Source organism: Chrysemys picta, chromosome 4 (genome assembly GCF_011386835.1).
Source record: "Chrysemys picta bellii isolate R12L10 chromosome 4, ASM1138683v2, whole genome shotgun sequence".
Taxonomy (NCBI): Eukaryota; Metazoa; Chordata; order Testudines; family Emydidae; genus Chrysemys; species Chrysemys picta.
The window spans coordinates 76,071,237-76,098,555 of record NC_088794.1 but is presented as its reverse complement, the minus strand read 5'-3'; the positions used below and the strand labels follow the sequence as shown (position 1 = coordinate 76,098,555).

At 43.8% G+C, this 27,319-nt stretch overlaps 1 protein-coding gene across 5 annotated transcripts in view; it reads right to left on the bottom strand.

The window, feature by feature from the left end:
• The window catches only part of PRR5L (proline rich 5 like), a 63,979-nt gene that overhangs the window by 11,729 nt on the left and 24,931 nt on the right, over nucleotides 1–27,319 (bottom strand). For 3 of the 5 annotated variants that reach the window (XM_008179648.4, XM_065592775.1, XM_065592773.1), the window contains 5 exons: nucleotides 27,244–27,292; nucleotides 14,150–14,207; nucleotides 8,320–8,411; nucleotides 5,685–5,825; nucleotides 3,864–3,990 (listed from right to left, as the gene is read on the bottom strand). In XM_008179648.4, coding sequence (XP_008177870.2) covers nucleotides 3,864–3,990; nucleotides 5,685–5,825; nucleotides 8,320–8,411; nucleotides 14,150–14,207; nucleotides 27,244–27,292 — 467 coding nt within the window. Of the gene's footprint in view, nucleotides 1–499; nucleotides 1,480–3,863; nucleotides 3,991–5,684; nucleotides 5,826–8,319; nucleotides 8,412–14,149; nucleotides 14,208–27,243; nucleotides 27,293–27,319 lie in introns of those variants that run through there. The other 2 variants (XM_065592774.1, XM_024100312.3) reach the window with 2 other exon arrangements.

Here is a 27,319-nt window from a genome sequence, read left to right as displayed (position 1 = left end):
ACCAGAAGGGGCTCTGGAGTGCGAAGTAGAGTTCTGACACATGCAACGCCAGAGACCTCACTCTACTCCTTTCTGATCTTCAAAACTTTCCTGCAGGGCAGGACTCTGGAGAAAAAGGTGTTGTGGTTTTCCATTTCCAAAACTCAGTCACCCTAGCTTAGAGCCAAGGGCTGAAAGCCAGGATGAGTTTGGGCTCAATCCCAGACTTGCAGCCAACTCACTGTGCAGAAGGTGAAGGGAGCACTGGTTGTGGGTATGGACAGCATTACTCATGGGTTTATAGGAGACGATTCAAACCAGAAACAAGGCCGTATCTCACATCTTCCCAGAAGCCACACAAGATTCTGCCCTGAGGAAATTCTCATGAATAGCTGAGCTGGGATTTTAGTTCACATTTGATTTGTTAGGAGTGAAATAGGAACTTGAATGGGAGGTTTTGGAGGGAATCTTTGGATACATACCCAGATGAGCACTGACATTCCTGCCAAACAGCCTCTGCATGTTGGGTCAGTCACGCAGTTCCACCTGGGAGGAGGACTTATCTTCTTACACATTTATAATGCAAACAGTTGTTTTCTGGGGTAGCTGTGGTTAACTTATACTGGACAGAACTACAAACAGGAAGGGAGTAAGGCAAGAGCAGTGAAAGAGAACTTGAAAGAATAGGGGAGGCTAATCTCTAACACAGTGTCGCGTTGCTAAGATCCAACCTCATTCACATTGACAGGTTGCTGTATGACAGGACAGAAGTAAAATGGGTTCTCAAGGGCTGAATCCAGCCTCCCTATGCTCAGGCTCTCAGATCCTGCCTTCCCTGCCAGTGGCACATTTTATCTTTGTAAATTGCTGCTTTCGGTGCTACTACTAATATCCCCAGTTTCCATCATCCCCTTTTATTTTGGTTCCAGCTGAATTCCCTGCCTATTTTAAAATCAAGTTTAATGTAAATTGAAGGTAGGCAGATTGACAACCCTGGAGGCTGAAGTCCTTTCTTTACCTACAACAGAGGCCTGGCCAGTGCAAACTTCCTTATCTCAAAAAACCAAATAAACCAACCCAGCTTTATTCCCTAATCCTGACCTGAAGGATCCAGCTCTAGGGAGGAGAGGTTAATTCAGGCTCAACAGCCCTTTTATTCAGTCCTTGGCTTCTGTTGAGAATGCAAGTATACCCAGAGTCCAACTACGCATTCCGCAGAGGCTACTACAGAGCTACGCAATCACATGGACCCCTCTGGATTTCACAGCTGTTATGCTGCACATTGAGAGCCCAGATTGCTACTTCTTGGCTCTTTCAGAACCAAAGAGAGAGAGAGGAGCCTGCAGACTAGGGAGAGGGTTTTGCAAAATGTGTATGTGCTTTTGAAATGCCAAGATTATCTGGGGAAGAGTTCTGCTTTGCTGTCAAGACTGTGTAACGCAAACACAAGTTTTCCCTGCCAGTTCAGAAAAGGAAGGGGGGGCTGGAGAAAAAGACCATCTGGGAAAAAAAAACACAAATTAACAGCAACTAAATCAAAGTAAACACAATGATTTTAAATGCACAAACTTTACAAGGCCAGATTGGATTTAACTGGTTTTTATGACACTAGTTCCTTCTTTATTTGGCAGGAAACAAGATGACTAGAAACTTTCACAGGGGTCAGGTGGCTACACTTCAAACTATTCCAGCAGGATGCAAATCCCCATAAGCGACTAGACACATAGACCCATCGGGTCAACACTCAGTTACCCTATTTGGGGTAAGGGTTAATCATCTAGGACAAGCAGTCTGTACAATGATCAGGTTTGCATGTGGAAGTGCAGGTGGACTAACCACTTCTAGCTTCATGAATGGATGTAACAATGATGGCAACTTAGCACCGCTACAGCATATATTGAATATTTGCTAATTTGTCCAACATCCCATTTTATTGAGAAGGGAGGAACAAAAAGCCCATAGAAATAACTCACCTAAAGGTCAAACTGTGAGTCTTTGATAGAGCCAGGATGGAGGCCAAGTACCAGTCAGGTGCCATAACCACAAGGCTATCTTTTCTCCCCCTGGTCTAGAGACTGAGGATGAGAGGCTATGTGTCTCCAGCTATCATATTGAGAGTCCTGTGACAGATATGGAAATTTCCTGCAATATCCTTAAATGGCCTTACTCTATTAAATGTATGTATTATCATGGGCCAGGGTTGTATGTAACTTCTCTAGGGGAGACGTGACAGATATAAGACCTGGGAGTTTAAAGTACTACACTGAAAATGTGTCAGACAAGTATGGACTTTTGAGACAATTAATGTTAAGTAGATTTCCTGGGGAAGTCCTATGGAGAAGTTAATGCAAATTCCCCAACTCCACTTATGCAAAAACCCAGCCTTTTGAAGCTATGCTATGAGGAAAGGGTCATTGTCTACGGATTACTTGTTACAGAAGGCCAAGATCAAAGGCCCAAGCTGTATAAAGAAATGGCTGATGTGCCCAGCCTTTGTTCTGGTTCTGGATCTAAAGAGGTATATGAACTTGTAACCATAGGGAAAACCCAGTTGTGAGTTTGAACCTACCCAACCCTGAGGTTGGAGTTGGGGATGACCTCTGGTTAGCTAGCATGCATGTAGGAATTCTTATTGTTTTTATATGTTTTCTCTGTAGTGCTTTTACTTTAAGAATAAATGTGCTTGCCTAGCGGAGCTGTGTGGTAACTTATAACTGAGGGCAACACACCAATCATAGCCCTCAGGGAGAAGCAAAGCACAGATGCTGGGATTTTTCAGACAATATGGCTTACTGTGGATATCACAGTGTAATATAAGGAGCGGAGTTGCGCAGCCTTAAAATTCCAAGAGAGAGTCAGACACAGGTCTCCAACCAAAAGAGATGATGGCCGGGAGCTCGAAGCCTAAATTGGTTGCTGTTGGGGAACCACAGAGGGGGAATATGGGTGTAGTTACCCTGAAACTGTGATCCCTTTCTAAAATGAGACCTATCGTCTATGAAATGCTACAAACTGAACGGGGGACACTTTTTTACACCATCCCTTTGGTTGCACAGTCAGATTGTGATCTTTCACTCCTGGTAGTTCTGCCTTCTCCCGAAAGTCAGGATCCAGAGCTGGGCTTCTGGAGCATGGTAACCCATTGGAGAGATTCCTTTTGTAGAGGAACGTCTCCTGGAGTCACAGCATACCCTCACTCAGAACGTAGTGCTCTAGATAGCCACCTACTAGTCTAGACCTAAACTACCCCTTTCTATTCACAATCTTTGGGGTAGCTTTTCTTGCCCAGAAACCCCAGGCAGTGAACACCAAAAGACAGTAGAAAATCTCTGTAAGAGAAACTTAACCATTGAGAACCAACACCTGGAAACTCACTGCCTTAGCAATCTGGCAGATGTATCAGCTACTCCAGGAACTGAGGGGGAGAGGAGAACACTGGTAACTGGAAGTGGTTGTGGAATGAGGGGATCAGACAGAAGAGGGAGGAGGTGAGTGTTGAAGGAGGAGAGATCAGATCCTGTGCTGGGCGAGCGGGTGTGCAATCTAAAAGCCAAGATGCTGGAAATAAACAGAGTGCAGTGACAGCTTTTAATCATTCCACCCACAGGCGCAACCTGAGAGTGGGGAATGTTGTGGGGTTTCATTACAGCTCACTGTGGCATGAGAAAAGATTAAAACCTTTCACATGTGAATAAATTACATCCAGGGCTGTATTGATCGGAATCCACTTGGGGACATTTTAACCTTTGATTCTCTCTCTCACGGAGCTGTGCATCTGTCAGTTCCCATCTCTTTGTCTGGCACAGCTGCACATTTCCTTACATTAACCAGTGGAGGTGCCTGAATAAGAGGACTTACAATAGCTACAGTGTGGCATGTCTTACCGAGTGCACAGGTGCCGCCAGGGAAGCTGTGATCCTCACACAAGCCCAGGTATGGAGAGACCACTTGTTTGACCAGCTCTTCCAGCAATACGTAGCCCTTGCTGGGGCCTGTAGGTTCATGGACACCCTGCAATTCAAGCATCAAAGCAAATGTGTCATCACACAACTACACAGCTTCCATCACATATTCTGGGAGCCAGAATGCCTGGGCTCTACTTCCAGTTCTAAAGGAGTAGAAACATGGGGATATTTATGGCAGAATTATACCACTGACGTTATACCAGTATAACTCCACATGTAAACATCTTATTCTGGAACAAGAGTGCCTTTATGACACTTAGCAACAATCTAAACCAGAAAAAGGCACTCTTCATGTGTGGACCCACTTATTCTGCAAGAAGAATGCCTTTTCTGGTTTAGTTTATGCTTTTTTGCAAAGCATCATAAAGACCCTAGTCTTCCAGAATAAGAGTGTCCACTATATCAGTATAACTGTACTAATATAATTATACTGGTAAAGTTCTGCCAATAAATTTCCCTATAGAGATAAGCCCTTACATTGACTTGGGCAAATCACTGCCCCTCCCTGAACTGGAACTGTAAGTCACCACCCCTCTCTTCTCCTTCTTTTATCTGTAAAGCTAACCTATCTAACCCAGGTGTTTGATGATAGAAACTCATTATAGATTTCTATAGTTTTCTTGCAAAGACTAGCTAAGAATTTCTCCTTTTAGTAATAAATTCCTCACTCTGGCAATTGCCACTCCACACTCAACCTTCTTTTCCTAAAATCTTTAAAAGAGAAATTCAACCTTCACTCGGATGGCTCCTGTTAGCATCACTTGGATTTCAATAATTATGGTTGGAAAACTAAAAGTTCTTAGGTAATCACAAACTTAGCCACTTTCCACACTGATTGTGCTTCAGAAACTTTAATTGCTCTTGGTTTTTCTCTCTCTCTTCCTTTTAAAGGAAAAAAAAAAACAAGCAAACCATGGAAACTGTATGGAAATAAAACCCAGAGGACCCTACATAAACGTCTGGAATCTGGATATTTTCCATGGTTTCCACATCAGGCTGTATACGATGACACAGCTGGTACACTTGGATGCGCAGATCATATGTGGAAGATTCTGTTCCTGTTCCCTTGAGGTTTGGATGGGTAGGCTGGTTCCCTTAGAACATTTGTGTTGCTTGAGAGGGGCCCTTAGAAGATCTATAGCCCATTGCCTGCTGCCAAGGGTACTCCTCCCATCAATGCTCTTCCCCTCACAGGTAAAGCTGGACCACAGCTCAACCCCCTAACTAGCTGAGAAAGCCTGTATTAGGAGTGAATAGCCAGTGCTCATCAGATTCCATTGTCTCATGTGAGTGAGAGAGAGCACTTCCCTGTCAGTGTAAAGCTGTTGAACTAGAAGAACTCGTATATGGGGGTCACAACTATGAGAATTGTAATCAGAAGTGAAAGGCATTTGGAGATGCTCTAAGATCCGTGTGTAAGTGAAGCAAGAGCACTGGGACTTCTCAGTCACCAAGGAAAAAGCCCCAAGACCCCAGAGTTTGGTTCATTTCCTTCCCACTGGGACAGCTTGACCCCCTTCCATCTGTTTGCTCAGGAAACTCAAGCCACAATGCCTAATATTCAGTTTAGTTCATTTTCATGTCCAGCTTCCCCACATGAACACACACAACTCCTTCCCCAACCTCATCATGCCGACTGGTTTTCTTCTTTCCAGGGGCAATATGAATTGGTAGCTGTGAGATGTGTATGCATGGGTGAGAGACAGATAGAAGGAGAAAAAAAGAAAGGAAATTCCCTACCTGTAGAACCAGCAGCATCTGGACAATGGAAGCTGGGAGCTTTGTTTGGACTAGAGGAAGAATCTCTTCCAACTTCAGCTTTAATAAGACCAAGTCTCTGAAGCCGAGCAGGGCAATCTGGCGGATAGTTAATTCCTGACCCTGAAAAAATACAATTTGGAAATGTGTGTGTGCATAATGCGCACACGCACACCCACACACACCCAAAGCCTGTCTTGCAAATTATTGTTGTGTGCTGTTATGGTAGAGCACCCATCCGCTGCTCAGCCTCATGATTCCTTATACTGTTGAGTAGCCTATTTAGAGAGCACCTTTTCTGCCCCATTTCTAATCTATGAGTGACAGTTATGCAAAAAATGAGCCATGATCTCAGCAGAAAATGACACTTAAGCATTATACAGGGTAAAACGGATTTATTTGGGTTTAGACCCCATTGGGAGTTGGGCATCTGAGTGCTAAAGACAAGCACACTTCTGTGAGCTGTTTTCAGGTAAACTTGCAGCTTTGGGGCAAGTGATTCAGACCCTGGGTCTGTGTTGGAGCAGACGGGAGTGTCTGGCTCAGCAAGACAGGGTGCTGGAGTCCTGAGCTGGCAGGGAAAACGGGAACAGGGGTAGTCTTGGTACATTGGGTGGCAGCTCCCAAGAGGATTTCTGTGATCCAACCCGTCACAGTGTTAGCTACCAGAAATCACTTCCATATGATGGAGGTTCGGTAGCTTATGGTTGAAGGGCTCAGTTACATTCCAAGTGGACACTTGTCCCCATCACAAAAGCCACTACTATACCCTTAATGGCATTTGAAGTAAAAAAGTCACAGGCTGAATGGGTCCGAAAACTGACGGGACCCTCTCACTCAAAGACATGATTCCTCCAGAACAGTGCCACATGTGTGGATCAATACAGTTCCTTTCTTCAGGGAAAGGAGGCTGTTCTTGTTACTAAGGCACTGGACTCAGAGTCCAGTGATCTGGATTCAGTCCCCAAATCCACCACCCTGTGTGATTGTGGCAAGTCACTCTGTGCCTCAGTTCTTCATCTGTAAAATGAGAATAGTGCTTCCCTAACTCAAAAGGGAGTGGCAAGGAGATGTTTATGAGGTTCTCCGATACTACTGGGATGTATGCCTTAGGAAAATGTAAAAATAAATAAAATACAAAGGATCTAGGTTTCCTTCATCTCACCCTGCTAGACTAGGTCACTCCATGTCTCCAGAATATGTACGCACATGAACATGCGTGCGCACACACACATAGCACAAAGAGTAAAAAGACTTCTCAGTTGCACAATTTCACCTGTACCCCACCCCCCAAACACACATACCTTCTAGCATCTGCAGCAAGTACAGCCAGGAGAGAGTAAAAACAAATATATTGGACGGTTAGCAATCATCTTTAGATAAGTTCTCTCGGCCACTTTTAGGAAATGCCAACTTTAATCATTAGGAAAGGGCAACCTTCAAATTTCAACTGCTGACTTTCAAGCGATAAAAGGAAAAATCAAATATATCTAGAGTCTGGTTCTCCAGGAGCAGAGACAGACCAAACGGGAAGGCCTAACATTTCTAAGAATTCCATTCTACACAGATGATGTGTTTTTGGTGCCTTTTCAGACCCCTCCCTCCACCGCCTCCCTCACGACTGGTGAGAAGTTATAAACATGCTCATTTGTCAATAGCTCCTCAACAATTAGGATTGCTGGTGCTGGAAATCCTGACCAAAACTATTATTATTTGTATTACCGTAGCGCCTAGGAGCCCTAAGTCATGAGCCAGGACCCCACAGCGCTAGGCACTGTACAAAGAGAACAAAAAGACAGTCCCTGCCCCCAAATGGTTTACAATCTAAGCAAATTAAAGAAGTAAAATATAGGTTTCAAATCGAAACTCCTTCAGGAATGCGACACTCGGCTGCTTAGCCTTGTAAGCGGGACTTAGAGAGAAACCAGAGTGATGTTACTTTGCAGGTACTGTACATATATGTCCACTCATCACGAAAGCATCCAAGACCCAGGGAGACATTTTCAAAGGTACAAATGACAATTAGGTGCCTAACGTCCGATTAAAGTCAATGGGAGTTAGAAATCTTTCATATGCGCCTTTACAAATTTCTCCCCTTGACTAGACGCAGGATTTGCCCCAGTGCCAGCCAGACATTGGAATAGCTGTGCCAGTGCTATCCTCTAATGCAGACAGGCAAAGCCACTACTTGCAGTGATGGAGCTATAGCTACTGCAATGACTAAAGAACTAATGACGATAATTGGGACAAATCCTCGGTCTAGACAAGGCCCAAGTACAGTCCGGTTGTATCAGTGCTTAAGCACTGTTTAAACTCCACCACAGACAGGCTCCTAACAGCCAGAGAGGACAGGACCAAACAGGATTCAAAACACTGCACTCTACCTTAAGTTACCTAGTTTATCACACTAGTTACATTTACATAATTCACTAGGACAAACTTCACTAGGAGCCCATTTGGCCCAAACCATGGTTTAAAGTTCTTAAAACCTGTTTAGCCAGCAGAGATGGAGCCTTAATTGCTGCAGGGAGAGAAGGGAAGCACCAAGGGACCATTAAGCAGGTACTGTTGTTGCATTCCCTCCCCATCTCCCAGACTATATGTTAATCAGGTTTACCTGGACAGGGTAGAATATCGCCTGGAGTGTGGGAAGGGTCTCTGTGAAGAAGTGATCCCAGATTTCAGACAGGATATCAATGCGATCCTCACCTAAAAGCACAGGAATTTGGAGGGAGAAAAACCCTTTAGCAATTAGGACACTACAGTCAGATTCAAATGTCCCAGTGCTCTTTACCTTTCTAGGTGAGCATCACAAACCCGCCTCATTTAGCGTCTCCTACCCCAAAGTAGACAAGTCTTGGCAGCTTTAGCTGAGTTTTGCTTGGTATTTGTTCACAGCAAAGAAGTGAGGGGGCATAAATCTATGATCAGAAACAGCGGAGTCCCTCCCAGCCCTAAGAACACAGTTCCACGTGAAAGTAAAACAGCCCGATTAAAGTAAAAGGGTGATGCTGCTCCTTAGGCAATAGGGTCTATCTCCACTGGCCAAGTATGTTGCAATTAAAAAGCACCTAATAAACATTAAGCTGATATTCCAGTATGGTCCCACTGAGCAGCTATGAATGAAGCAGACAGGAGAGAGCCCAGAGGCTGAAGTCAGGGAGCCAATGCTGTACAGATACCTCTTTAACCAGCTAGATTAATTCTGAGATTCTCCCTGCCCCAAACATAGATCTAGAAGTCACAGAACAAACCCACCCGCACACCCGTTGTAACAAGCCACAAAGCCATAATGAGAAGAGTGCCTAGAGAAGTTTTAAACTTGGCAACTCACAAGGTTCAACTGCTCCCATTGTATCCAGCCAGCCACAACAAAAGCTTCAACTGTCACAAGTTCGGATATTTAAAATAAATGCAGACTGAAAGTCATGCAACCCGTAACCCACATGGCAAGCACGTAGCTTTCATCACAAGGTGATGTAAAAATGATCATGCAATGGGGACATTTGGTCGTTTAGATGGAATATTTTTTAATTAACTCATGAATAAACTCAATTCACAAAGCTTCTTGTGTTTCTAAAAAGTTAGGCTGAGATGTCCAAGCGGCCTAGTGGATTTGGACATCCAGTTTCCCATCCCCTAGTCCAGGGGTTTGGGTCCCACTGGGGGGCTGTGAGCAGGTTTCAGGGGGTCTGCCAAGTAGGGCTGGCATTACACCTGCTGGGCCCCAGGGCAGAAAGCTAAAGCCCCACCACCTGGGGCTGAAGCCCGGGGCTCCAAGTCCTGCCACTTGGGGCTGAAGCCGAAGCCTGAGCAACTTAGCTTCACAGGGCCCCCCGTGGCATGGGGCACCGGGAATTTGCCCTGCTTGCTACCCCCTAACGCTGGCCCTGGCTTTTATATGGAGAAAAACAATTGTTGTGGCACAGGTGGGCTGTAGAGTTTTTATAGCATGCTGGGGAGGGCGGGGGGGGGCACTCAGAAAGGAAAAGGTTGAGAAACCCTGCCCTAAGCAGCTTGGAAATCTCAGTTTTAAACTTGTGTGTAGCAGTTGTATCAGTTCCTCACAGAGGGACTTATATTTAAGTTGCCTCTCTTTAAGTTGCGTCTCACAAGAACATTATTTACCTGTACTGAAATGTTTTCCAAATGCAGGAAAATTCCAAAGACTTTCAGTTTTCATGTTTACTACTGATTGTTTCCCCTAGCATGACTGTAACACACCTTACTTGTGATCTAAGCCATCAGAAAGAGAACGTGCAACCATAGGACCTGATTCTGCAAGCTTTATCTCCCAGGAGTAAAGGCCCCATTGACTTCAACAGATTACAGGATCAGGTCCTTTGTCTGCTTTTTAATCCCAACTGCAAGAATACACCAAAAAATTCATCCATCAGCCCTGATAGAGCCATGCTTTATTCACACGGTCAGTAATGACAGGGAAGAGAGAAGTAGGACCCCGCTAAGCACTGAGGATAGGATGGAGATTAAAGATAATCTAGGTATGGCCCAACCTAACCGAATACTTTGCTTCAGTTTTCAATAAGGGTAATGAGGAGCGTGGAGGCAGTGTCAGGGTGGCTAATGCGAACAAGGATATGAAAGTAGAAATTACCACATCCGAGGTGGAAGCCATTCTCAAACAGCTTAATAGGACCAAATCGGGGGACGCAGATAATCTCCATCCAAGAATATTAAAGGAACTGCACATGAAACTGCAAACCCAATAGCAAGAATTTTTAATGAATCGGTAAACATGGGAGTAGTATCCTATGCCTGGAGAATTGCAAACATAGTATCTGTATTTAAGAAAGGGAAAAAAAGTGATCTGGCAAACTACGGGCCCGTTATTTTTACCTCAATTGTATGCAAGGTCTTAGAACAAATTTTGAAAGACAGAGTAGATAAGGACATAGAGGTAAACAGTAATTGGGATAAAATACTAAATGTTTTTGCAAAAAATAGATCATGCCACACCACCCTGATCTCCTTCTTTGAGAAGATAACAGATTTGTTGGATAAAGGAAATGCAGTAAAGATTTCAGTAGTTGCACATGGGAAATTAATAGTTAAACTGAAGAAAATGGGGATTAAAATGAGAATCAAAAAGTGGGAAGAAACTTGTTTAAGGGGAAACTACAAGGTCATGATGAAAGGTGAAATATCAGGCTGGAGGGAGGTTACTAGTAGAGTTACTCAATGATCAGTCTTGGGACCAATCTTATTTAATATTTACATTAAATGACTTTGGCACAAAATGTAGAAATGTGCTAATAAAATTTGTGGATGACACAAAGTTGAGAGGTATTGCCAGTACAGAGGAGGACCGGACTATCATACAAGAAGATTTGGACAACCTTGAAAACTGAACTAATAGGAATGGGATGAAATGTAATACTGCAATAGTGAATTTAGGGACTACCACAAGAATTTTTGCTATAAGCCGAGGATGTATCAGCTGAAAGCGAAAGAGGAGGAGAAAGACCTGGGTGTATGAGCCACCAATGTGATGCAACCATGAAAAAAACCAATGTAATCCTAGGATGCATTAGGCAAGGTATTTCCAGTAGAGATAGAGAAGTGTTATTACCATTATACAAGGTAGTAGTGAGACCTCATCTGGAATACTGTGTGCAGCTCTGGTCTCCTGTGTTTAAGAAGGATTAATTCAAACTGAAACAGGTTCAGAGAGGGCTACTAGGGTGATCAGAGGAATGGAGAACTTGCTTAATGAAAGGAGACTTAAGGAGCTAGGCTTGGTTAGCCTAACAAAAAGGAGGCCGATGGAAGATATGAATGCGCTTTATAAATACATCAGAGGGAAACACCAGGGAGGGAGAGGAGTTACTTAAGTTAAGGGCCAATGTTGGCACAAGAACAAAGGTATATAAACTGGCCTTCAATAAGTTTTAGCTTGAAACTAGACGTAGGCCATGTCTACACTAGCAAACTTACAGCAGCACGGCTGTAGCGATGCAGCTGCACTGCTGTAAGATCGTCCATGTAGCCGCTCTATGCCAATGGGAGAGAGCTCTCCTGTCAACATAATTAAACTGCCTAAACGAGCAGTGGTAGCTGTGTCAGCGGGAGAAGCTCTCCTGTTGACATAGCGCTGTGCACACGTGCTCTTATGGCAGCAAAACTTATGTCACTCAGGGCAACATAAGTTTTGCCTACATAAGTGACAGTGTAGACATGACCACTCTTCTAACTATCAGAACAGTGAAGTTTTGGATCAGCTTTCCAAGAAAAGTAGTGGGGGCAAAAAACCTATTTTTTTTTACAAGTTTGATAAAAGGGATAGTATGATGAATTGCCTACAGTGGCACGCGGGCCACCTGTGACTGCTATTAACAAATATCTGCAATGGCCGGAGATGGGATGCTAGATGGGGAGGGCTCTGAGTTACTACAGAGAATTCTGTCCCAGGTGTCTCTCTGGCGGGTCTTGCCCACATGCTCAGGGTCTAATAGCCATATTTGGGGTCGGAAAGGAATTTCCTCCCAGATCAGATTGGAAGACACCGGAGGTAGGAGGGAAGAGGGAGGGGATGTTTGCCTCCCTGTCAGCATGGGGCACAGGTCACTTGCAGGTTTGAACTAGAGTAAACAGTGGATTCTCTGTAACTTGAAGTCTTTAAATTAAGATTTGAGGATTTCAGTAACTCAGCCAAAAGTTTTGGGCCTAATACAGGATGGGTGGGTGAGGTTCTGTGGCCGGCGATGTGCAGGAGGTCAGACTAGATGATCATAATGGCCCTTTCTGTCCTTAATGTCTATGAGTGTGTGGATAGGTTTTAGGATCCCCCTCCTATCTGTCTCAGGGCTGAGCTGTTGCAATGCGTGGGAATGGAAATAAAAGGAAAGGTAATCTTTAGCACGGGGAAGTGGTGTATTTGTGCAAGAGATTATAAATCCTACAGAAATTTGAAGTGCTGCATTAAGAGCAGAAGTTCTGATTAAGACAAACATGCATTAAAAACGTTGCTGCTCTCTGCAGCATGGGCATTACTTTGACTCAGAGCTGGGAAGGGAGCTCCCTTTTTGGAAGTCAAAGCTAACTGGGAAGTGGGTACAAGTGGCTCTTGTTGCAGTGACCACAAGCAAGATTCTCTGGAACAAAGCGATAAATTTATGAAAGAACGGGGAAGAAAAAAAAAATCAATGCTTGGAAATTCCATGAATCATCTGGCTCCTAACTGCATCACAGTGATCTTAGCTCCTGTAAGCACCGTGTTTACAATGCCACCTCAGACAAATGAAAGGGCAGCAGGAAGGCCCTTGTCTGTCTAGCTGGAACATCTTTCCCAAGCAATCAGCAGCCACATGCTGGCACCTTTGTTTCATTTTAACATGATGATGGATGACTCACAAACCCGCTGCCAACGGGAGCTGTATGTTTTAATCTGCATCACAAATTGGGACAGTTTTACAAGGGTTTTTTTGTCTGTTTGTTTTAGAGTTTTGTTAACTGGCCAGTGTTTGTTCTTTAGAAAGCGGAGGGGTTGGTAAAAGCAAGACAGAGATCCCTGTTTCGGATACTGAGTGCAGCACACCCTTGGGGCTAGTCTACACTAGCAGAGCTACAGCAGCGCAGCTGCACCAATGCACTGTAGTTCGTCTGGTAGACAAGTATCGGGGGTAGCCGTGTTAGTCTGTATCTACAAAAACAACAAGGAGTCTGGTGGCACCTTAAAGACTAACAGATTTATTTGGGCATAAGCTTTCGTGGGTAAAAACCTCACTTCTTCAGGTGCAACTGGAGCATGACACTGTGGGGCCAGCAGTTTGAATGGCCACTAGCTCTTCACATATGGAGAGTTTGAGTCCTAATGGGGTTTCATCCCCATCCTGGTGAAACACACACTCATTCTAGTACATTTGTTGAGGGCTTTCAACAGAACAAAGCTATGATATTAGTGGTACCAAGGTTATGGTCAGAAGACTCATGAGTTCAGGCCTTTCTGCACAGTTTCAAACCATCTTAAGAAATAAGGCAAAAGCCTGTAGGGGCTTAACACTGTTTAAAAGCAGGGAAACAAGATTCACATCAAGGATTGGCACCATTTGGAAACTGGGTTTAAATTACACTGCAGAACCATGTGTGAGTCTTCCTGGTGAAGAGAGGGGCTGATGGAAAAGCCTCAGTCATGCTTCTGACTCAACAAGATCCAACATCCCTCAAGTAACATACAAGCTGCAGTACAATGTAATTCCCAGAGGGGTAGCATGGATATGTTAAACTCATTCAGCTGTATGCTAGCTTGAACTGGGCTTAGTCAGTGCATGTGATCTCAGTTGCATAGAAGGGGCCTTAGAATTTCCAGTCGTGTGAATCATTCGAAGATGATGGGGTTATGACAGATGAATCTCAGCTGTCCAATCATCAAAGGCTGACTCACAAGGACCCTCCAGGACCCCATTCCAAAACAGTCTCTCTATACTTGCCTTCGCACAGCTTAACCTTCTCCTCTATGAACAGCAAGCCCTTCGCAAGGAGCTGGTTCTGCCAAGAGAGAAGAGAGAGACATGCATTTGCTTTTCCCAAGACTTAAAATAAATTGTGAAGACAGTTTTATTGCTGTTATTTGCTTGACATGCAGGTGTCGAAAGTTCAGTCAGAGCACTCCCAGCCCTAACACTGGACTTAGGCACCTTAAGAATCTCACACAGGATATTAACCCCTACCTAGCCTACAGCTATTTTTGCAGAACAACAGGTGCAGCAGATACATGGAGCATTTCACAAAACAACTGGACTTTCAGGTGAACTGAAGGATGAGCTTGTTTTAGGCCACAAGACTGGGAATCAGGAGAATCAGGTAGGTCTCTTCCTGGGACTGCCACAGCTTTCCCATGTGCCCTTGGGAAAAGCCATTTAGGGCAGATTTACCCAAGTATTTAGGCACCTAAAGATGCATCTAGGCACCTGAATTTACAAAGGTGCCTAATCTTCTTAGGCACTTCTGTAAATCCCAGTAAGCACCTAGTTGCATCTTTAGGTGCCTAAATGCCTTTGTAAATCCAGCCTTAGACTGTCTGTGGCTCAGTTTCCACATCTGTAAAAAGGGTTAACACTTACCAACCTGCTAGCACTGTTGTGGGAAGAAAATCAGTTATTCTGAAATGATTTGAGATTCTTGGATGGAAGAGCTAGAGATGGGTAATGTACATATTCTCATCTCAGAAAGGTTGGACCCTACCACAGGCATTGCATCAATAGAGAATGTGCCTCCTGCTCATGGGAAATGCTGTACCATCAGAGCAAAATGGATATTCCGGAGGTCTCTCTCTCTCCCACTGTGCAAAAAGTGTGGTATCTACCAGGTTGTTGTTTCTTTTCATTGCCATAATATCCCCGAGAATCAGTTACTCTGAACAGGTAATTGTGTGGGAGTCACAACTTCCGTCCCCTATTCTCCTTTAACCAATGGGGAAGCAGTGCCAGTCTGAATGCCCAATGTACACTGTCTGCACAATATTCTGTAACACAGAAGCAGCCTTTAGACCAGCAGGAGTCACAGGCCTCCATAGCACATAGCCATCCCTACGCTGCCAAGTGTTTGCACTGTAACTATAAATGAAAAGTCGGAAGAGAAGCATTACCAAGTGTTAAATACTAGTTTGCCACAGGAGGTGTTATCTTCTGCCCACAAAGGAAGGCCCACAAACACCAGACAAACCACTGTGGAACATCAGAGGACAAAGACTTTGTTGATTGCCCCCACACACATACACACATGAAGAGGAAAAGTGCATGCGGACTCATCCCATCAGCTTGAACTCTGCTGCTTGGACCCTGAGGAACAAGGATTACTAAGCCTAAGCAAAGGATTGCCAGTGCTTGGCCTGAGTAGCTCTAAAGGACATACAGAGCTTGCTCATTATAGAAGCTTCTACCATCTTTTGAAATCCAAGACTAACTTGCGTGTGTGTGTGTGTGCGTATATATATATGTTTATCTTCTTTAACCTTGTAAATAACTATTTTCTTTTTCTTAGCTAACAAATCTTTAGTTAGTTTATTATAGGATTGGCTACAAGTGTTGTCTTTGGTATAAAAATCTAAAGTGCAATTGACCTGGGGTAAGTGACAGGTCCTTTGGGACTGGGAGCAACCTGAATATTAATGTGATTGTTGCTGTAAGAGACCATCTATCTGCATGCATTAGACTTAAGAATTTATCCATGTAGGTGCGTGTGTGAGTTAAATCTGACCCCTCAATGTTGCCAAGGTCAGCAAGACCCCAAAATTCCCAGCTAAGCAAATCAGTCGTTGAATTCAAAACAGCAAGAGGCTCCTTCTGCCCTGGAATCTTATGCAATTAAAGCTTAGCACTGACATGCTACATTGATAGGTGCCCTAGAAATACGTGAGATTAAAAAGCAACCTTCTTCCTTTGGCATCTTTACTTTAGTCTGAAATCTTGGCAAAGAGCCTTTAAGAAAGAGAACAGCTCCAGTAACTTGATTTGGGGCTGTCCCATACGCAACTCACCTAGAAAGGTTCCCCAAATACACAGAAAGGGCCAAAATCTGCCTTCAAGTCAATGATGTTGCAAGGAAGGCAAGTCAAGACAGAATTTGTTTCCAGGAATATACATTTGATGGAACCAGAGATGGTTAAGACATTTAGACTGGACAGCGTGTATGGGAGCTGCAATGTGGATGGAGTGCTGGCTATTGCTGGCTTTCTAAAACCATGTTATCTGACCCTGTTCAAAGCAGCTCTAATTATTCCAGTACTTTGCCAAAATTGCCAACACTGGGGAAATTGGTGGCATAGAAAGGGCCAAAGATGTCATCAGAGATCAGAAATTCAAGCTGTCAAACTGGAAGCCATTCTCACAATGCCAAGAGCAGCTATTCTGCAATCATAGACTTGCCAGCACATTGCTTTTTCCTGTTGGCATTCACAAGCTTTTAACTAAGGTTAACGAGAATCATTTGTGCCTCATTTGCAAGCAGATTAAGGAATTCAAATGCATAGGCCCTTAGGGCTCCATTCCCCACGTACTAGTCCCTGCATGCAGGCAATTTCACATCCCTGGAACAAACAAGCAGGAGCTACCCAGATCAGTGTGGATGCAATGGTGTTAGGGGACTAGATAACAGCGCTTTAGTCCACAGAAACAATTTATGGTTTGGGCATACATCATAGATGGCACATGTGTTTCTGCATCATGTACAGCCCTGCAAAGGTCAAAGGCTTTTGCATGATTTAGAAATGCAGTTACAATATGCTTTTTAGTAGGGTCAGATAACACAGTGCTTTGAATGCCAGCAGCAGATGTCACCCCATCCATGCTACAGCTCCAAAGGTTGCTAACTAGGATGAGTCAAGCATTTTCCACTAAAACTTTTTTCCAGTGGATAATTTGGGGTTTGTGAGAACAGGTTTACACTTAAACCACTTTAGTAAAGTCGTTATTACGCCAACAGGAAAGCCTCTCCCATCAGCATAGTTAATTCACCTCCACGAGAGGCAGCAGCTATGTCGATGGGAGAAGCCCGCCAGTCGAAATAGCAGTGTCTATACCGGGGGCTAGGTCAGTATAAGTGCGTCGCTCGGGGGGGAGGGGGGGTTAATTCCCTGAGCGATGTACTTATAGAAATGTAAGTTTGTACTATAGACCTGGCCTGACTAAACTAAGGTTTTTGCAAACAGGGTCTGCTTTCTGTGAAAAATTTCAACTTTCTGATTTGTTTTTTTGACAAAACGTCAAACATTTCTGCAGAAAATCCCACCCCCTATTTTCCAAACTGCTCTATAGTGGAGACGAACCTTCTGCCCACAAAGCTTCAGGCTTCCTACATTGCAAATACTGGTGGAGCTTTAATTGACTCAACATTTCCTAAGGGTGAAGACAGGTCCTTTGAGAGACACATTCACTTTTCTGGGTACATCACTACAGATTTTGGATGCAGTTGTAGCCATGTTGGGCCCGGGATCTGAGAGAGACAAGGTGGGTGAGATAATAGCTTTTATTGGACCAGCTTCTGTTGGTGAGAGAGATAGAGAGACAAGCTTTCGAGTCACACAGAGCAAGGGGCACTGGAACGGGGGGGGCCACAGGGTCATGGATCCATCACTTTTTACCGACCACAAGGGTGAGCAATGGGGGGAGGGGGACAGGGGCAGAGGGGAGTGAGCAGGAGCGGGTCTTGGGGGGAAGTGGCGGCATGAGGATGGGGCCTTTGGGGGGGAAGGGGCAGCGCAAGGGCAGGGCTTCAGGGGGAAGGGGCAGCAAGGGGGGGCAGGGCCACAGTTCGGGCACCGGTGCCCCCATGTTCCCCTGCTTTTAGGGAGCTTCCATCGCTCCTGCACAGAGCTCTTCTATGGGTCTGGGAGAGGTACTGAGAGTATCACAGCTAAATACAAGACTGAACAGATAGTTAAGCATAGGTAGTTAGCACATATTCTAAGGGACAACTCAAGGTGAAGTGACACAGAAGTTCGTCCAATAAAAGATATTACCTCACCCACCTCATCTCTCTACAGATTTTGGATTAATTTAGCAGAACAGGTTTTTCTGTTGATTAATCCAGGAGCTGCTTTGCTTTACTGCCAAAAGACACCAAGATTGGAAACACTGAATTTAAGCTTCCTCCTCCCAAGATCAAGCACTCAGCCAGATATATTGCATTTAAAAAAATCCAACAATGTAGTCTGCTGAGGAATGAATACACTCTAACAAATACAGAATGAAGCAAAGGTTTGCACCAGACCTTATCTAGATTACAGGTCTCATTACTGCTTTATCCCCGGTTGCTATAGGCAACATAGAGGGATATAGCCTAGGGAAAAATAATCTGATACAACTACAAGCAGATCATAGAATATCAGGGTTGGAAGGGACCTCAGGAGGTAATCTAATCTAATCCAACCCTCTGCTCAAAGCAGGACCAATCCCCAGACAGATTTTTACCCCAGTTCCCTAAATGGCCCCCTCAAGGATTGAGCTCACAACCCTCAAACCACTGAGCTATCCCTTCCCCCATAAAGCTGCATACACACCAAGCAAGCTTGAAGGACACACGTCTATATGAAAGGGAGCTACATTGCCCACCCACCTTCTTCCCACTTGCTATTATAGAAGAATTGTATGCTTGGGTACGAGATTATTCCCCTTCTGAGTCAACTTTCTCCTGGATCCCATAGTGAAATCTTAACCTTACAGTCAGAGCATCACAAGTTGCTGTAGGTCTAGTGATGGGTGCCACAAACATTGTATTACTACTTCACTGTGTGAAGAGGAGATGGACTGAGAAGGAACAAGACCCTGGATTAACCCCCAAACAGTTAGCAAACGTGGCCCAAGTAAGTTTGGGAAGGTGTGTGTTTGATAGCAGATACAAACAAATGGATGTATGAAGTCTGATAGGATGAGCACTCCTATGTTTTTATAATGCATATAAAATCACAGTAACTCTGTTACAGGTCTGTGGCTGGAAGGAGCATCTGAGAGGGCCAAGAATCCCAGCCAAGTCAACTCAGATCTTTCTCCTCAAGGAAGATGAGCGCAATACATTTTCCAGTGAGTGAGTCAGAGAGACAGACAGAGACAGAAAGAGCGCATGCACGTGTGGGGGCAGGTGTGTGGCAGGGGGGCTCTTTGGATAAAGCCTCAAACACTGAGTCCTGTCTGCTCTGTTTGGACATTGTTGGACTAGAAAGTTCCCAAAGGGAGTCACATGCCTATCAGTAAAATGCAGTCACTTGGTGGGTGACAGCTTCTTTGTCCAAGTGACAAAGCACAGAAGTATTTTTTCTTCTGTAGGGTAATGAAGCAAACCTCTCCAATTGTATCTGGAGGGTGAATTTTAAGTAGGCAGAATGCAATTACCTGAGCTGGAAATTGACCAGGATGCTACAGTTAACACCCCAAATCTTACGAAAACCAGCAGGGGAATCTTTAGCCATCACAAGCAGTTTCACATCTTGTCTGGAAGAGGGATATGCCTGTGGCCACCTTCCTGAAGTTCAAAAGGGGGTGGAGGAATTCTCCAACTAACCAAAGAAAGCAATTAACATTCTTAAACATGCCTCTCTTCTTCTTTACAAAAAAAATACACACACACACACAAAATCAGAAACGACTTCAATATTCTTTTCCCTTCAAATTTCAGCACTAGAGATGTCCTGTATTTCTAAAAAATATACTCACCAAGGACAAACAACTGTTCAAAATGAAAGTCTCATTTCCTTATCAAATTCAAAAAATTGAGCCTGTTTCACTGAATATTTTTTACATCATATTTCATAATTTCTTTAGCCCAATACAAGCTCCATCTCTGATCAATTTGCACAGGTCTTGCTTTGAACAGGTAGCTCTGGCATCAAATTTTGCAAGGAAACGGACATCTGAGGGACAAGTGTCACCTAAAATTGTGTTCCCAGAATTTTTCAGAAAGACATTTGCCAGTTCTGTACAGCTCCAGATTGTAGATGCACATCTTCCCACTTGTAAGAGTTGCTTTAAAACCACAATTGGGCCTTAGCTGCAGAGTTCAGCCCTGAAACTCCCCAAAATTTAGCTAGGTGGGTGGATATGGGAGTTTATTTTGGCCCAATAGACAGAATAAGCCACAACATTCAGAAGCAGAAGAGATACCTGTGACATACCAGGGCACAATCCAGACTATTTGGGGCTGTGTAACCCCTGCCCTGCAACCTTGGGTGCCTCATAATGCCTTGCAGTAGAAGCTCCCACCTGGGCCGCTCACAAACAACATTCCAGCATGTAAGCCACACCAGAGTGTCTGTGTGTAACTGCACTCTGGCAGCTACAACCTGGCTCTGACCAGCCTTGGTTATACTGCAGAGTGACCCCAACACACCCCAATCCCAGATCTTCCCCCAGAAATGTATATCCTGTACTGCCCAGCCCTCTCCTGAACAGTACAAATATATTAATTCCGTTATTATAAATAGTGTGCCCAGACCTCCAGCTTCAACACACTGGATTAGATAAAAAGTAAAACAAGTTTATTAACTACAAAGAGAGATTTTAAGTGAGTACAAGTAATGAGGTATAAAAGTCAGAAACGGGTGCAAGAAAAATAAAGGTAAAATGCTTACTAGTAACTACTTAAGAAACGATCTTAGCTGCAAAGCAAACTTTCTCACCACTTGCTTCCAGCAAAGTTACTGACCAAACTCTTTAGGGGACCAAAGTCCAATAGCTGTTTCCTTTGGTCTTCTCAGATGCACAGACTGATTTGGGCAGGGAGAGGGAGCGGGGGTGCCTTGGGGTTTTTGTCCCTTCTTTTTACTATTTTAGTCCCCCTCTTGAAAAACATTTCCAGCTGAGACCCAGGAGACAAAGACTCTATGTGGAAGGATGTTCCCTGCAAGTTTTTTCACCCCTTTGAACTTCCTTTGTTTTCCCTTCCTGCATGATGACTCTGTTTACTGCTTAAATGCAAATTAAGGCAAGCACACTCCTTCCTTTGTTTAGGACAGATCTGACTTCTGCTTGGGCAGGGCAGTGGGGTTTGGAACATATGTTACCACCACCATACAGGGAAATCTTGTAACTTCACATACAATGTTGCCACACATATTTTACCAGAACAATACTGACCAGCAAATTAGAAGTTTTCAAATAATACCTTACAAGGCATACCTTGTACAAAAAGATTATTACAATAGTGTGTAGGGTATGAATACAGGGGTGTATTCTGTCACACCTTTCACCTTTGTATGTCACAATGCCTCAGAAATACAAAGCAGTTTAGATCTGGGGGCTTGGGCAAGCCTTTCACTACTTTTAATGCAAAGAAGTTGGAGGGAGGCTTTACAGGCAGACAAAGCGAGAAAGTGACTGAGGCCATGTCTGCACAGCTATGGCGCCAGAACGATGCCACTGCAGTGCCCTAGCATGGACGTTTCCTACAGTGGGTTGTTCCATCGCTGTAGGAACTCCACTTCCCCAAGTGACAGTAGCTAAGTCAACGGAAACATTTTTCGGTCAGCATAGCTGCATCTACATCAGGGATTAGATTGGCATCGATGGGTGCTCAGAGGTGTGAATTTTTCACATCCCTGAGTGCTGTAGCTATGTTGACCTAACATTTTGGCCTGGTCCCCACTAAGCCCCCACTTTGGACTAAGGTACGCAAATTCAGCTACATTAATAACGTAGCTGAATTCGAAGTACCTTAGTCCGAACTTACCACGGGTCCAGATGCGGCAGGGAGGCTCCCCCGTTGATGCCGCGTACTCCTCTCGCCGAGCTGGAGTACCGGCGTTGATGGCGAGCACTTCCGGGATCGATGCCAGAACATCGATTGCCTGCCGCTGGACCCTCTGGTAAGTGTAGACATACCCTTTGATGTGTAAACCAGGCCTAAGTATGACTAAAGAGGATAGAGTGTGTGCCAGGCAGAGTTACAGCCATTCACAAAGAGAGTGTTACTGTAAGAATCCAGCCCACAATGTTTCAGTGTTACAGCAGCTACAAGGAAAACAGACAACACTCCTGCCCACATATGGTTGCAATTCAGAGTTAGTGACTAAGCAGGGCCCACAGTTTCATGTAAATTTTAGTGGCAATAACTAAAATTCAGAGTCCCTGCTGGTGAATCAGTCAGTTCCACAAAGGAGCTTTGGGCTAGACCTGCAAGGTGGTGAACACCTTCCACAGTCACCTGCACCATGCAGCACTGGGCCCTCTAGTAGGATCATATCCTACACACAGCCCATTGGGGTTGCTTTGCCTATTAAGCCCCTCCAAGTTCAGAGGGCTGGACCAATATTAAGGAGTCTCTGGTGGAGCTGTCCCCCTAAGAGCCCAGCAGGGGAAAGTGCCAGGTGCAGGGGAAATTTTATTAGTCCTCTGGCTCGGCTCCTCAAGCCTTCAGCCTTATGCAGTTTTAACCCAATAGGCTGGGCGTAGGATAGAGGGGTCATGGCCATCAGCAGGTGAAAAAGCAGATTTGAGCTACAGAACATTCGGGCTAAAATCTTCTTCTTTCAAGAACTGGGTGGGATAGAGGAAGAGACGTGATTTTTTTTAAGCACAGCTCTAGCATGAATTTGTCTATTTTCTTTGAAAATCTGGACACCCTAATGGGGATTTAGCTATTCCATCTATTGGTTATTTGCAAAGCTCTGTATATGTCAATATATTTTATGTTGTCTCTATGCTTTCAGTACCACAGTTTTGTACTGCATGTAGATGTTGGAGGAAGCTGGAGGTTTTGGCAGCTGGGCAAGGAACAGCTGGGGTTTCCACACCTCAGAAGGACTCAGTTTGGGGTAAGCACATTAGCTGGGTATTTTGGCTAAAACGGTCAGCAGTTAAATACTTAACATTTACATTTTCCACCTCTGGATTTGAGAGTTAGCAACCCACTGGGATGTGAGAAGGAGCAATTCACCCCAGCCAAAGCTATCATTTCAGGCTGCCTGCAGACTCAGGTACATAATGTATCAATATACCTCTACCCCGATATAACGCGACCCGATATAACACGAATTCGGATATAACGCGGTAAAGCAGTGCTCCAGGGGGGCGGATCAAACCAAGTTCGATATAACGTGGTTTCGCCTATAACATGGTAAGATTTTTGGGCTCCCAAAGACAGCGTTATATCGAGGTAGAGGAATATGTCAATCTTCAATAGGTTTACATTTTTAAAGGCTTTCTTCACATCCATGAGGGCTAGCAAGATTATAACTGAAAATATGGATTCAGAAACATTCAGCACAGGGTAGATCCGGCAGAAAATCAGAAGTGGCAGAATATACTGGGCGCTGGTTATTTGGTCTTTAAAAGCTCAAAAGTCACTTTCAGTAACATGGCTTATATCTCCTCTAAAGTTACTAAAGCAGCAGATTAGTAACACAAACCTCCTTCAGAATCAAACATTTGAATTTCCACTGAGATCTTTATATGAGTGGGTGCATTAGTCTGTTATAGTATGGTTTGGTTTAACTACAAGACAGACTTGATAACACTGGGGCCATGGAGATTTTGAAGATAAAGTCTCCCTAGACTTCATTAGGACAATCTAAGAAATATGAAGATAACTACTAGCTCATTCCATTCCATGAAGTGTAAGAACTGGAAATTTCCATGAGTGTTGGTGAAAATTACTTCTGAGCAACCAATTCAAGTGACTCACAAAGTTAGCTTTGTCTTAGCATCTGAACTATGTTCCATGGAAAAGTTCTTAACCTTCAATGGTTGAAACAATTCTTTAAAAAATAATGTAAGAGCCAGCACTCAAACTATGGAAAATATGATTTGACAATTATCTTAGCACTTACTAATAGTGTAGTGTACTCTTTAATGTAACAGGACGAAAAATGTTGAAGGCACTTTATAATTTTCAAACTTTGGAAGATTCAGGTAATTGTCCTACTTGCCACTAGAGTATTGTGCACATCATCTTGAGGGGAAAACAGATCTATCTTTGGGACAGAGAAGGGCAGGTTGTACATTTTAAACTCATAGACGTTAAGGCCAGAAGGACCATCATGATCATCTAGTCTGACCTCCTGCACATCACAGGCCACAGAATCTCACACCCCCTCCTGTAACAGGCCAATAACTTCCAGCTGAGTTACTGAGGTCCTCAAATCTTAATTTAAATGCTTCAAGTTACAGAGAATCCACCATTTACTCTAGTTTAAACCAGTAAGTGACCCAGGCAAAGGAAGGTGGAAAACAAAAAAAGAGAATTTTAGAGAACCTAATGAGAAAAGAGTTCTTCTCTGATAGAGAAATACCAACAAGATAGTTTGGTTAGTAACACACAGACTGCCCCATTCTACTGCCTTGAGATCCATGGAAAGGGATGTCAACTTTTTATAGTCAATGATGTTCACTGTAAGTCTACTTTCACAAATACACCAGGGGAAGATAAATTGCTTCCTTCTTTAGTCTACATCTCATATTGCTTATCCTCTTATGGAATGCCTGCACTGAAGCTTTTTTGCATCAGTGTGAGCCAGACTGGGGCAAGTCACATTTTTAGCACTTGACTATACTAGAGGTAAAATTCTGGCCTTGTTGACTTCAATGGCAAAACATTCATCGTGTTAGGACTGGTGACGCTGCATGAATGTAGTTATACCAGTGCAACTCCCGTCCCCTTCCCAACAACCTAAAATTAACTCAAGTGTAGACTAGCCCTTGCACTGCCAGCTCTTTGGGGTATGGACCATCATGTCTTCTGTATTTGTACAGTGCTGAGCATATATGGATCCCAATCCTGATTGTGGACTTAGAGGGCAATAATAGAATAATATCATTACTCTGCTGTTCTATCAAAGTGATATATTTTACAATTCTATCTGAGTTCCAGTGTTACTGATTGACAACCTTGGTGAAAGAATCCCCATATTATCCACAAAACAAGACAAGGTTCCACTTACTAATATGACTTGGCCCTGAACTGGAGGCCCAGTCAATAAGGATGAGAGGGGATTTTAGTCTATATGGCCTATTCTATCATTGACTGTACTGCGGAGAGGTCGAGCAAGCATCAATTAATGTCACAGGTATCCATTTGGCCTAGACAGCATTTGAACCTATGACCCATGCCTCTAGCCATCGAGTCCTCCAGGACTTTTCTGATTGGCTTGCATAATGTAAGCACATCTTATTCAAAGTTAAAAAACAAAACTTGCTTCTTTCAGTATAGTCCAGGACATAGAACATTAAGAGCCAATCAGTGCTTATATACTAGCACTTTATATTGTTCCTTCTAGCATGCATTGCTTCACACTTGTCCACACTGTGATAAAAAACCTGCAGCACTGAGTCTCCGAGCCCAGGTTAGCTGATTCAGGGGGCTCAGGCTGTGGGCCTATAAAATTGCAGTGTACAGGTTTGGGTGGGACCACAGGTTCTCACAGCCTGGGCTCCAGCCCAAACCCCAACACCAACCGTTCAATTTTATAGCCCTCCGAGCCCAAGCCATCTCACTTGGGCCAGCCATGGCCATAACACAGATCTTTTATCACAGTGTAGACGTACCTCAAGTGTACGTTTTCTCTTGTGTTGAAGTTTTTATATCAGGCCTGTCCATAATATCTGACCACCTGCATAGGCCCTTCTGGAGTCCTTCACAAATCTAAACAAATATAATGGTTTGCAATATTAAAAACAAAACAAAAAACCAAAGCCAGTTACAGTAATAGTGGATTTCCACTCAGACCAAACTCTTTGTAATATGGACTCACTGCATTACTGTCTCACTGCTGCTAGACTCTTGGCTCACATTCTAGGAAATGTCCTATCATTAAGTGAAGCAAAAGTTTTCTCCTTCCAGTAAAGAGGGTTGTGAAGATAGGGTCTGAAGAGATGAAACACAGCTGCCCGCAACACGGGAGTTTATTTTTCACTCAACAGCGCTTTTTTTTTTTTTTTTTTTAAGTCATGCAATCTAATACTGAAAGGAAACAACACCAGTCAGTTATTTTTTTTACTACTGACACAGTGCACAAGCTACTTCAGCCACCTCAGGAAGTGGTGCAATTTTTTCTTCTCTTTTACTGGTAGAGAATAAAACCAACACTGAAATCCCTGTTGTTCTCAGCAGTCCTGCTCTTTTTTAAATAGCGCCACTGAATGATTGCAGTACCGAAACCATCAGCATGCCCCTGCACTCATCTCAAACACACTTTTATGTGGTTATGTCTGACCGCAGAAAATGACATTATTAGTTAAAGGTTGTTACATTTATGCACATTTGTGACTAATTACCTCTTCTCCGGGCTTTAGATTTTTGCTCCACCACAAACTGGAATTACATTTCTGGGATCCCCAGATAGTGATCAGACTAAATTCCTGCTGATAGGGTTGGTTAGGGTAAGGTTCCTCCACCCACCCCCCCGCCTCTAGCGAAGGAAACTTTCATCCACTATTTCTAAATATTTGGGGGGGGGGGTTAAGTTACGCTCTGAGAAACTGAGCGTCTGCATTGGAAACAGGAATTCCCATATCACATTAGTTTATCTAGTCCATGCTTTGCACTTATCTCAAAGGGTTCTCAAAGCACTTTATAAAAGGTGGGCATCAGCCCTAGTTTACAGAGGGGAAGTGATTTACTCAAGGTCATACATCAAATTATTGACAGAACCGGGAGTAGATTACATTTTTTCCTGCCCCCTGCTCCACCCCTGCCCGCCAGTCCTGTGCTCTAACCACTAGAGACCACTGCCAACCCAAGGCAAAAAGAAACATCAGTGCACCCAGTTCTCTATTAGAGAGCTCAGGAGAGGCATTTCCTTCCTGATCGCAGCAGGCGATCACATCACACACTGAAGCATGGGAGCTGGTCATTTTTATTTTACCATGTATAACGACAAATATTATTGAATATCAGACTATGCAGCCCTTAGTAAAAAAAATCCAAATACTGTATTTGAGTCCATGAACCTGCATGGCAGAGAACACTGAATGCAGGCTACCTGCTTGTCAGAAGCGATTCTATTTATTTTTCTACATATGAAAAAGTTTTCAAGAGCAAACTAAAACAAAGGAAAAACTGAGCAACGTTTAGTTATCTGTTAAGGAACACGTCTTACCTGGAAATAATCTGTGATGAAGGATCCAAGTTCACTTTTCAGCAAACGTCTGAAAAGAAATGGAACATGAATTATA